Source organism: Triturus cristatus, chromosome 3_2 (genome assembly GCF_964204655.1).
Source record: "Triturus cristatus chromosome 3_2, aTriCri1.1, whole genome shotgun sequence".
Taxonomy (NCBI): Eukaryota; Metazoa; Chordata; class Amphibia; order Caudata; family Salamandridae; genus Triturus; species Triturus cristatus.
Genome location: NC_140584.1, coordinates 812003469 through 812016112, shown reverse-complemented (window position 1 = coordinate 812016112; position 12644 = coordinate 812003469). Strand labels below are relative to the sequence as shown.

The window sequence follows — 12644 nt, the reverse complement described above, 5'->3', positions numbered from 1 at the left end:
ACCTGTTGTGGATGATTAGGATTTAATATTATGTCAAGAGCCTTTTGTTCTCTCCAGCCTAAAAGTGATCTACCTTTGTGTACCACATACAATTTAGCTGTAGTTTTCCTATTAAGAAAACACATTTCTGTTTCTACGTAACCCACCACAGGTAATTTTTCCCACAATATCCCTCCGGGATAACATCACTGGGTTGTAAATCCTCCAATTTTCCCCCCAAGTTTTCCCATACAGCTTTATATACGATGGTGAATGGGGAGCACGAATCAGCCCAGACTAGCACATCTTTGCCTTTGATTCTAATCGTACATTTTGGGGGACAATAACTATCGTTCTTTCTAGCTTCACACTTAAGAACTTGATTGGATTCTATAACCATCACCTCTACATTGTCTTCATCACTGTCTAATGAAATTTCTTCCTTCTCAGAAATATCTGATTCATTTACCATGTTAACGGACTTAGAGACTACAGAAGGTACAGAGCTTTTGCACCATCTAGCAAAATGCCCAAATCTTCTACATTTGTAACATCTGCTTTTAGCAGCTGGACAATGACTGGCATCAGCCGTGTGCTTAGAACTGCCACACCTGAAACAAAATTTGGGCTTGGTTCTTACCACATCATGCTTTTTCTCAGGAACCGTTTTTTCCATCGTTTTTTTAACACCTCCTTTTATGCTATGAACGGTTTCGTCTTGTACAACTTTTTTAGATAACGAGTTAAGTTCTTTAACATATCTAGATGTATTTTCCATTCTTTTAGCAACAGATAATGTTTTGTCTAAAGAAGGATCTTTTAAGTTTAACAATTTTTCTTGAATCTTGAGATTCGACATTCTGTTAATTAATTGATCCCTAATCAGGTCATCCCTCATGTCGTTAAACTTACAAGTGACAGCTAACATTCTTAAATTAGCAACAAACTGCTCAATGGTTTCCTCTGATAATTGTGCACGTGAAAAAAATGTGTGCCTTTCTACCACCACACTCACTTTTTTCCCGAAATTCTCTTCCAAAGCTTTAAGCGCAATATCATATACATCAATATTACTATCCCCAGCTTCTTCATCTGTGTTCACTCCAATATTGCTAGCTTCTACCATAGGTAATGTTTTTAACACATTTCTGCCTTCTAACCCTAAAAATTGTTTCAAAATTGCTAACTTCCTTTTTGAGACATATACATCACCACCTATAGCTTCTAAATATGTCTCAAAAGTCTCCTTCCAATGTTCCCACATCATACATGGTTGGCCTGAATTTTGCAGAAAGAATGGTGGTGCTGGGATCACTTGCGTTGACATTGCTGTCTGTGTCAGGATAGTGTATGATATACTTAGATGGAAAAAAAAAATTAAAATGTCAGTTGTGATGTTGAAATCACTATTGAGTCACACATAAAAACGCTGTACTTGATGCATACTGAAATCCTACCCGAAATGTGGCTTTCTTGAGATGCTTTAATCAGAATGCTGGCCAATGGTGACTCGATGTGTGATTAAGCAATAATTCTGTGGCATCAAACGCTGCGACACACTGGTAGCGGTGAGCGTGTCACCGAAGAAAGTTGAAATACACAACAACAAAAAAACACAAACAGCTTCAACGCGACATTTCCTGGTGCGCGTGTAACAGGGATCAAAACAACACCTAGACCGCCCACTTAAATCCACTGGTGGCACACTTCCGGGTTGCAGTGGTGTGCGTGTCACCGATGTTGAACTGATTTATTCCTCACTCAATACTTCTAATATGGCGGCACGTATCACGTGAGCGTAGAGCCTCGAACGTCTTACGCAGCTCTGTAGTCATGCGTCATACAGCCTGTTCGCGTCCTCGGGAATGAAGAGAACTCGTAGATGGCGATGTTTGAATATGAGCGGCAGAACAGGTAGGCGCACAGGCTTTCCGTTTCTAAACTGAAATCTTTGTTTAGAAATAAAATTAGGCACTCCAATTTGGTCGCGCTGTATTTCAGACTGTAAAAAAAAATCCTTTAGAGTTAACGCATGGTCACAGCATCAGTTCACCAGCACCAAACCGCAGATTTAATCCTAACTGCCTGCACACGTCGAGTAGAGAAACAGAGCATAAACGATTACACCCACAAAGCGTCACCAGTGGGAACAGCAGATAGTAGATTGGCTAGATGGACACCATGACATCTGTGTCAGCATATGTCTATCAAAAAGATAGACCAGGGGTCACTCACGAGTAAGTTCCTCAGCAATAATAGTTAAATTGAAGCTTCATCCGTTGTGCTATGCACGCGTGGGTTCGGATCCCACCCTCGTCGCCAGTTTTGAAGACACGGGACACATCTGTAGATTTAGGATGATTTATTTAGATATCAGGAACGACCCCTGGGAACACCAGCCACCTTCCTCTGCAACTGTCTTCTCTGTCTCTGTCCCTCTGGCCCTCTACATTCCACTCAGACCCAGAGAAGACTGGTTGCTAGGGAGCGGCCAGTATTCCAATGCAACACATTCAATGTACATGTAAGCAACATCTTAATCAGCTTGGAGAATATAACAGATCCTTTTTTCCCCAGTGCGAAGTCATCGCTATAAGGTGCCGTTGCTCCTCTGTCTGCAGTGTTGTGGCGCCCTGACCCCAGTCCATGCCCCCCAGCTCTGATTTGGCCTGCAGTACTCCGACCTAATTAGATCACTTGTGGTAGCTACAGAATTGGGCCATCATGTGACTCAAATCGTGCAAGTACTTTTATGAGTCTTACTCTAGGCTGTCTGTTCAGCTGACAGGCCTCACTTCCTCCGGATGTGATTCTCTCACAGCTAAGGACCAGCTGTTCGACCCTGCGCACAAGCGGGGATTGCCTGGGGGGGCTCCACTGCCCACTCTTCCTCCCCCGGTCACTGCCGCTAGACCCTGGTTGGGGATGGCAGTAGGGCGACCCAGGGCGCACTCCTTTCCCCCCGTCCTCAGCCGCCGCCTTTCAGTCACGTCGGGCCCAGCCGGCCCGCCGCTGTAGCAGGCCCCACTCTGCAGAATTGTCTGCCTCGCAGCTCTCACCTTCTCAGTTCCTCTTTCAGGATTTGTGCCCCTTTGCTGCTCTGTTTCGATGCTGGGGAGTTGGGATGGCGGTGCTGGGGCCCGTTTTCTGTTTGCCGGCCGGGTTACAGCGCAGCTCCTCTCTCAGGCACAGCTCGCGTAGTCCATCTTGGCCCAGCTTAGGGTTGATAGGCCGCAGACTTGCCAGCCCCTCTCCACGGAATCGTCCGCCCCGTAGATATCACCTTTCCGGTGCCTCTTTTAGGCTTGGTGCCCCTCCACTGCTCTATTTCGATGCTGCGGAGGCAGGATGGCGGTGCTCCGGCCCGTTTTCTGTCTGCTGGCCGGGCTACAGCGCGGCTCCTTTCTAAGGCGCAGCTCACGTAGTTCGTCTTAGCCTGGCTTTGGGTTGGCAGGCCGCTTCCTTGTTTAACACAAGAAGGCGCTCCTAGTGTGATAACCCAAACGAGTTACAGGAACGTCGTAAGTGTGGGCATCTCACAAAAAGTTGCGGACTGGTCTCACACACCACCTGGTGTCATGCTTCATCATTGACCAGTCCTCGCCCTCTAAAACCTTCGTTTGATAGAGGGCGGACATACACTTGACGACAAGGATGCACTTTCTAAATGGTTAAGTGGGGGCCCGTGAGATTGTGAGTGGGGTTAAAAATCATTATAGTGGTCAAGAGTGATTTTAATGTGATTGACAACTATATGATATTAAAAACTATGTGTGACGGTGTATAGGGTATTTAGTGTCCCCTAACCGTCCTATATGTGGTCAACATGTTTCTGCCATAATGGCCCTGTTGGGTCCGCGGCATTCATCAGGACCAAAGTATGAATGAGGGCTCCGTTCTTACCAGGTGTTGGCAAGATACTACCACTGCGTGAGTGTGGCATAGGCCACACTTCACTTCCTATGGTGCTTCCAATGGTGAAGCCCTAATTGGTTGGACAACTTGTCCCAAGGGGGGAAGAGGGACGGGGGAAATCCACCGTTATGTTACTTTGTAACACGGAGCAGAATATGCCTGTGTCCTATGCGTCCGCTCGAACCTCCCGAGTACTCGGGAAACATGTTGACCACATATAGGACGGTTAGGGGACACTAAATACCCTATACACCGTCACACATAGTTTTTAATATCATATAGTTGTCAATCACATTAAAATCACTCTTGACCACTATAATGATTTTTAACCCCACTCACAATCTCACGGGCCCCCACTTAACCATTTAGAAAGTGCATCCTTGTCGTCAAGTGTATGCCCGCCCTCTATCAAACGAAGGTTTTAGAGGGCGAGGACTGGTCAATGATGAAGCATGACACCAGGTGGTGTGTGAGACCAGTCCGCAACTTTTTGTGAGATGCCCACACTTACGACGTTCCTGTAACTCGTTTGGGTTATCACACTAGGAGCGGCTTCTTGTGTTAAACAGTTATAGTGGAGGCTGCCAGCTCCTAGAACCCCTGTGCCTCTAGTTCCCTCCTCCACAGATCCAGTGGAGACTTTTTTGTGTGTTAACAGGCCGCTTCCTTCCCCACTTGGTCCAGGAGTCTCCGAGCACTCTCCGCAGCACCACAGGCCCTTTGAGTCTCTGTGAAGGGTTGCCCACATTAATTGCCGCGCCAAGTGCACCAGTTTAATAGCGCAGCTCAGGGCTAGGCCTCACCTCGCTTCACGTCTCGTCAGCCAGAGCGGAGGCCCACTGCGTCTCCAGCTCAGAATCAACTCAGTCGCTGCCCGCAGCTCTCAGTGGTCTTCCTGGTCGATATTGTCTTTCCCCCTGAAAATGGGGCACTCTTAGCTGCGTGGGTAGTCCAGGATCGCCGTTGGATGCTGATTTACCAGCCACGGCGAGCGGAGCTCCAAAGGAACGCTGCTACTCCACCGCCATCTTGGCCACGCCCCCCCTGAATTTATTTAGAGTCATGCCACTCTCATTACAGACCATCTACCCGCTCACCATGCTTGAGGCGGTAATAACTGTATTGCTTAAGCCAGGCAGCGACAGAACACTATGTGCCTCGTATATGCAGTTATCCCTACTTAAATACGGATAACAACATTTTTGAAAAAATTCTTGCTCACCGCTTATAACCCCTTATGCAATTCTTGGTATTACCGGACCAGGTCGGCTTCATCCCCTAGAGATCCATAGCTTTCGATCTACACACCTAGGGGGGACAACACTACATTGATTGGACCCATGTTTGTTGGCCATGGCTGTAGTTCTAGATGCCAAAAAGGTGTTTGACGCCTTGGAGTGGCCATTAATGCATGAGGTCCTTCATCTTTGGGACTGAACGCCCTGTTCTTAAAACTTATTTCACTACTCTATACTGCCCCTATGGCCATAGTCAAAATTAACAGACAATATTTAGGACTGATATCTATCAGGAGGTATTGGCGGTGGAGCCCATAGCCTGCTACCTCTGAATCTCATTTGCGCAGGGGCTGTGGATGGTGACTTATCCCTGATATACTCTCTATACACAGATGGCATAATTATATACATTCAGGAGCCTGATATAAGAATCTCACCAATCATTAGGGAAGTTATCAGATTCTGTGGGTTCTCTGGACTCTGGATCAAGTGGAACAAGTCAGAAATGTTCCCATTAACAAATGTCACCACAATACCCACGGGGGAATACCCCCTAAAATAGAATAATGGCGTATGCATATAACTAAGAATATCCCTGAATTGATACCCAGCAACTTTTGGGTCACACTGGAACAATTCAAAAGCCGCGTGGAGTGGAGGCTACAATTGTCCACTGTAATATGTGGACACATCTCCCTGATTATAATGGTACTTATTCCAAGGTTTCCATATCTTTTTGCAAATATCACCGTCCCAATAGAATTTTTCTGCCAATCGCTAAAATTACTTACACATCTGATCAGGGTGAGAGGGCAACCACGTATACAATGGTCTGTACTCATTCATCATGTTAAAGATAGTGGCCTGTCGGTCCCTACCCCTATCTGTTGGCACAAGCCCACTATACCAAATGTTACAACCACGACCAACACTCCTGCACGAGCACATAGAATACACTTTGATGTACACCCCCATGCACAGATGTGTTTTGTATCGAACAAGTGATTACTATGCAAATTGAAGGCAACAAAGGACAAGTAAAACAAGCATTGGCATAGCCAATGGTCTCGCCTTTGGGACACTTCAGAGTTTAGAAATATCTATGAACAAAAAGTGCTTCAGTGATACTCACATCATTCTTTGCATTCAGCTGCTGCAAACTATGTCTGGCATCTGACACGCTGCAAGGTGGTATGTTCAGACTTGCATGCTTTAAGCAGATTTTCATGTACAGGATTATTCCCATAGTTCTCGGAGTGCAAGGGAGCATGATTAAAAACCAAATCCTTCCCGAGCCTGCGCAGGGCTTTGTCCTTGACTGAAATTTGTGCATAAACATTCAGCACTTTGGAATAATGAGAGCAGTGGGCTGACCCAGGCCCAGATGCATGCACAAATGTGTGTTTATAAACTTATATTGCAGGAGGCTGGTGAGGAGAATGCTGAAGAGGCCTCTGAAGCATACCTAAAAATCAAAGCCAAGGAAAAGATTGTTCTATGAAGTTCAGCACATGTGGAAACTCTGGCCTGGCATTCACGCATGAGCGCGGCGGCATCAGAGCGTGTAATGAAGAGGAGGGCAGAGGAAGGCATTAAACGCCTGTGCCAATGAGGAGCGCTCGGAAGTTTAGACGAAGCAGGGACAGGCGAGAAGTATGGCGACCATGCGAGACTGCCCGCGTTAGCAGCACAGGAGAGGCAGCGCCTCGCTCAGGAACCAGATGCGCCTTTACAAGTGGGGGTGTGAGGGAGTGGGGTGCAGGCTGTTCTCAGAAAGGGGGGATGAAGCAAGGAGCAGAACAGCGGCGCGGAGAGCAGATGGCAGGGAGAGGGGTGCACAAGAAGCGCTGCCCTGGGGTGACCCCGATGCCTGAAGACCTCACTGGGAGCGGCCCGCACCGGGCCACAGCCCCTCGGACACAGCTTCCTGGCACACATGGCAGACCTCTGGTGCCAGCAGGTGAACCAACCCATCTTCTTGCTGCACCTTGGCTCCAAGTCTCTTTACCTGCACGTACTGTGTGCACCCACCTGTGATGGGGTTGACACACAGCTTGTTGCTTTGTGCGCTGTGCCATGCTGCCAAGCACCCATGGCCTGACCCTCAGATTGGCTTGGCAAAGTGCCAGCAGCCATCGAAATGCTCCTCCTTTTAACAATGGGTTGAGGAGTTGAAAAGAGGTACATCCAAAGTGTAATGCCCGAGCAGTGAGCAGCAGTGCGCCTTGTTTCCGTGCCCCCCTGTGCAAGGCTGTCCCATGTCTGACCGGGGTCCTTCAACACGCTCGTGGGTGGATTTCGGCAACGAGAAGGCAGCATTTGTAAAATAACAATAATTCATGTCTTGAAAAAAGGATTTACTGATGAGGAGCTAGGCCAGCCCAGGAAGTCCGTGTGGACCTTGCTGAGCAAGAGGATTGTCAAAACAGGCATGACGGAGCTGGCCTGGCCTTTGGAAAACAAGCCCGGGAGTGGTGCGCGCACGCTTTTGTGCCCGCCGCTGCACGCGAAACACAGATGGCACACTGTGCGCCGCTGCGCGTAACAGGAAGCGTAGGCCGTGGGCGGCTACAATTCCCAGTAAAGGTGGGACATGCACCCGCCTTTGCCCAATTGCGTGATGTCTTTTTTAGAAAGATGCAAGCAAAGCCCAATAAGAAAAAGACAACAAAAAAAAACACACGCACGTGCGTGTAAAATGTCCGGAGTGATTCCAAGAAGTTGTTTCCTAGGGCAGCGAATGCGCGCTGTGCTAGGCTCGACCTAAAATTGATGGTAGCATTTTACGGGAAATAAAGTTGCATGGAGGACATCACTCTTAAATAATTTCTTTTGTTGGAAGGGGATGAAATCAGGGCTGCAGTTGATCTCAGGTCTCTAGTTGCTTTCTGTAGGAAAGTACTCCTTTTTGCATGATTACCCTCTAAATGTTTGCCAGATACAGGATGTCAACTTGAGTGAGTGTGCCCTGGGTCCCTGCCAATCAGGTTACCAGGGCCTTTGTTCTTTCCTAAAACTGTACCTTTGTCTCCACAATTGGCACACCTCTGGGCCACATATAAGTCTCTTGTAAAAGGTACCCCTGGTACCAAGGGCCTTGTGAACAGAGCGTGCCTCTGAGGGCTGCAGCATGTTTTATGCCACCCTCAGAGACACAAAACGGAAGTAAAAACACCATCTAATTAACTAATAACTATACACTGACAGAAAGCAATTATTCGAGTTAATGTATTTCCGAAGTTTTAGTTTCTTGTCACTCAGCTAGAATTCAATTAGACTTTTATTTCCTCTGCGGGAATTAATTAAACAACCCATAATTCAATTAGCTACCCTTTTTACAATCAGCACTTAACCCTTTATTGACAATTAACACAGACATACTCAGAATGTAACTAAATGTCGAACCCCTGTTTTATCTCTTTAAAAACCATTGGCTTAGAATTGATGTAATGTCTAACCCTGTTCTAGCTCTTCGCCACCTTCTCAAATTATCTCATATTGTACTGTTACAGTTTTTTGTGAAAGGCTCCTTTATCAATGTGTGTAGATCAATGCTGTAAAACTACCTTAAATAAAATAATTAAATTTACTGATTTTTGTTAGGTGTGCATCGCAAGCAACAGCTGTCAAAACCCCCTCTTGTAAAAAATAACAGTCCGATTCTCACCCAACGTTCCAGGTGTTATTCTACAGACTACAGTATAGTACATTATGTCTTTATAACTCATACAGGGACATTGACTTGCCTCTCCCTTAATCTACATTACACAGACACACATATTATTAATACATCGATACATGCACATAAACACTTATCCATGCGCATTAATGTCTATCCGCAAGGCATTTTGTGGTGGCGCTCCTATTATTGCACAAAAGGTAAAGAGTCCAAACCTGTCTCTGGCAGATGTGCAGAGGGCGGTGCCAGTTGCATGCATCATCTTTCCTGCATGCGTTCCATTTTTCTCTGCCTGGGACTTCAAGAGGACCCCCAGATCATTCTCTTCTTCGGACAACGCTGGGGAAATTAAATATAAGCAATTAGTTGCAAGGTGCCAGAAAAGACTTTAATCTTCTCCTACGACCAAACACATATCCCCAGGTAGTTCACGGTACTTATTTTTATGGCCCATTAATTTTTTAACACTAGTTTGGCATTAGCTTAATTTCACCAAAATGTAAAGAGCTGCAGACAGGCAGAGCCAAGAATTGAGTTGGATTTGCTAACCTACGTTGTGCAAAGGGGTTTGTGAGAGTAGGGGAAGCAGAGCCATCCCCCAACCTTAGGAACACAATAGAATCCAGCAAATTCTTCATCTTTTGCTTCACACAGAGGAATGTTGCCCACCCTTACAGAATAAATGGCTCATTTAACAGCAGTTTTCTCAAGGGCTGTCTAAGAAATCATTGGGATCACCGAAGAAAAAGAGCAGATAGAAACTGCGACGTCTAAATGAGTCGACCCCTAAACGATAGCAATACAATCTTATGTCTCAAACGTACCTCTCGTTATTTTAATCGTTCGCTGGATGTGAATACACTCTTTTTGAACTTCGACTTTTGATTTAATGGTTTGAAACAAATGCAATGCACTTGTTGAAGTCTGCTACTAAACTCTGCATTATGTTAAAATACGCAATGGTGACAAAATGCGAAAGTGGACGAAATTTTAAACAAGCTACATGTAAGTGAACATGCTTAGCTTATGTTTTCTTACCCCAAAAAATGTTTTTTTTGCGCTTTTCATACTAACCATAGAGCCATACATTTGCGTGTACATCACTCTGGTTTATCATTATGCACAAGTACTTTCAGAACTTGAATACACTGTATATTGCCAGAGAGCGGAGCTTGCTCGTTTAAGATAAAACATCACCTGTATATATGTGTACGAGACAGCAACCTCGAAGTTTGTTAACCAGAAATCCATAGCTCCAATGGAAACCATCTTCAAGCTAAAGTTTGTGCTCTAACAGTCACAATTGAGCGTAAAACACTCCCATCGACGATGAAAAATAAATAATTAACGCCCCCCCCCTCATTACCTTCACAACCACTGGGACTACGCTAATGTTTGCCAGCACACAATCAATCACATTGTCAGAAATCAATCATGACGTCGCATATGGAGCGGCCTGAGCTTAAACAATAAAAGCTTAAATGCTATTGGTGTGATTGTCGGGTACTTACCATCGACTCTCTGTAGGTATTTTTCAATGATCTTTAAAAGGTCCGAACCAGTCACCTGGACAGAGTGAAAAATCTTAAAAAAAAAAAAAAAAAGGAAATAGAACAAACTTGTGTTTACGAGTTATTCACTTAAAGTTAATAGTAATCAACCATTCCCTAATAGTGAGTGGATACCAAAACAGAGAAAGAAAAATATAGTAAAATCGATATAAGAAAGTATCTATATAAGAAAAGATTATAAGAAAACACACATAAATCTGGTTAATCAAATTACAAATTACAAGCATGAGAAACGAAAGTAATAACTAAAAAGAACCGGTTAAGCAATCCACCTTCATTATTTGCTAGTTTATCATATTTTCAAGCAAAAGTAGAACAGTTTAACGCATGTTTGTAGTGACAAAATATATTTTATTAACAAAAGTGAACTTAAAAAATATTACTTCCACTATAATCTTGCTGTACCAGTAGGAAATTACCATTTGGTCTTAAATGTCAAAATCATGCGGTCCATTTGCACGGCAGAACCCATCTAAGCATTTATCTGCGAAACAGGAACAGTATTACTTGCTTTTGCCTCAGAGTCAATTGGTTGGTTCCCTTACCTCGAGTTTGGCATCCAGTTCAGCATCAGATGCCACCACGTGTTCATCTTCTTTCTTGCCGGTCACTTTGATTAGCACTTGTTTGGTTTTCCAGTATTTTTTCTGCATCCTACTGACGACAGACTGATCCTCTTCTAACCGGTGCAGTCCATAGGTATCCATCGTGTAAAAGCTGTACACAGAAGAAAACGGATAATGTGCCACGATTGTCCAGTCCACCTAAGGAAAAGCAGGGACTTTACTTTAAGAATTCTATAGGATTACTATGAACGACAACGTCTGTAATACAATTTACAACCAAATAGTGATCCGTGGGCTTTGAAGTGGGGGTTGTTGCCTGTAAACACACCCCAGCAATTAAACAAGCATTGGCAAAGCAAACAGGTATGCTATTGACGAGCGATTGCCTTTTGCAGTTGCTGGATACGCGTGGTGAAGTTGAACGGAAGGCCAGTGGGGGTGGTGCACGGGAGGGCTGCTGGGGGTGGTTAATGTGGCGTATGGGAGGGCGGGTTGTTGGTAAATGGGACGGCGGTTGGGGGTGCATAACAGGACTGGCAAAAAAAACGTACACCCACAATATGTAAAGTTACTTTAATGAGCCGTCTACCTTGCAACTGCAGAATCAGCAGCACCAATACTGGTTTATACTGGGATACGTGCACAATGTAGAAAAAAAAAACTTTGTGAAGAGTAAAGGTGTGTAGACACAGAGTTGGACTGGGTTGGAGCTTGTAAAAGGCAAGCAATTTAAGTGTTTTGCAAGGTATGGAAGATTGTATTAAGTTGAGGTTGCTGAAGGTAATATTTCTTGTAATACCAGGGATATTAGCATTAGTCCCTATGTCTAGCGCTTCCATAGAAGTACTGTTGTTGAGTAACCGCAAATGAAAAAAGCCAAATTACTCATGACTCTCAAAACGTATTATACTGGAAAACTGGTAGGCAGCCAACAGTAACACCAAAAAATGCTCTCACGTTCAGAATCAGAAATATCCTCCAAATAAAGACCCAAAATGTCCTCATTTACTTCAAAAGAGAGAGCAACATCTATCTCCCAGGGCCGTCGAAATGCTACCCCCAACCTTTTAACATTATTGAGCCTTCCCAGCACACACACAAACCACGAAACTGGTCCCGAGATGCTGGTTTCCTGTCAAGTGGAATGGCAGGGGTGTGGCCAAGATGGCGTCGCTGTAGGACGCATTTTCGGAGCTCACCGGGCAGTTTATAGCGACTTCAGTGGCGACTGGGTTCTAAGAGGGGCGGCCTTGGCCCCCGATTAGTACCGCGCCCCGTATCATCTCAGTGGGGGAGGCTGGACCCTGCTGCTGGTGCATAGCCGTAACGACCTGCGGTGCTTGGAGCTGCGGAGCACCCAGGAGGGCTGACGATCCCTCGGGCATGTGTGCCGCGGCTTTGGTGGCCCCGGCGGCCCCTCACGATTTGGGGGCCGCTGCAACGTGCACAGAAGACGAACTCCCCCCTGAGCGGCAGTCCATGTGCAGCGGCTGACCCGGGTGAGAGGAGCCCTGGAGAGAGGCTGCCACGCGAGGCCACCGGCTTAGCGCATTGGAGAAGGCCGCAGTCTCGGAGGTGAGGCGGGATAGGGGCTGCGGCGCCTGCAGCTCCTGGGGAGCCCAGCTGCCATCTCGCTCTACACAGCACCTCCACCCGCCTGTGGGCCTGAGAGGAGACGTGTATCGGCCTGCTCAGC

At 45.9% G+C, this 12644-nt stretch overlaps 1 protein-coding gene across 3 annotated transcripts in view; it reads right to left on the bottom strand.

Annotated features, from left to right (window-relative positions):
- The window catches only part of ICA1L (islet cell autoantigen 1 like), a 388686-nt gene that overhangs the window by 296888 nt on the left and 79154 nt on the right, over positions 1-12644 (bottom strand). For 2 of the 3 annotated variants that reach the window (XM_085648961.1, XM_085648963.1), the window contains exons 2-4: positions 10928-11146; positions 10323-10395; positions 9027-9150 (exon numbers count right to left, since the gene is read on the bottom strand). In XM_085648961.1, coding sequence (XP_085505087.1) covers positions 9027-9150; positions 10323-10395; positions 10928-11089 — 359 coding nt within the window. In that variant the 5' untranslated portion in view covers positions 11090-11146. The remainder of the gene's footprint in view (positions 1-9026; positions 9151-10322; positions 10396-10927; positions 11147-12644) is intronic. The other variant, XM_085648962.1, reaches the window with a different exon arrangement.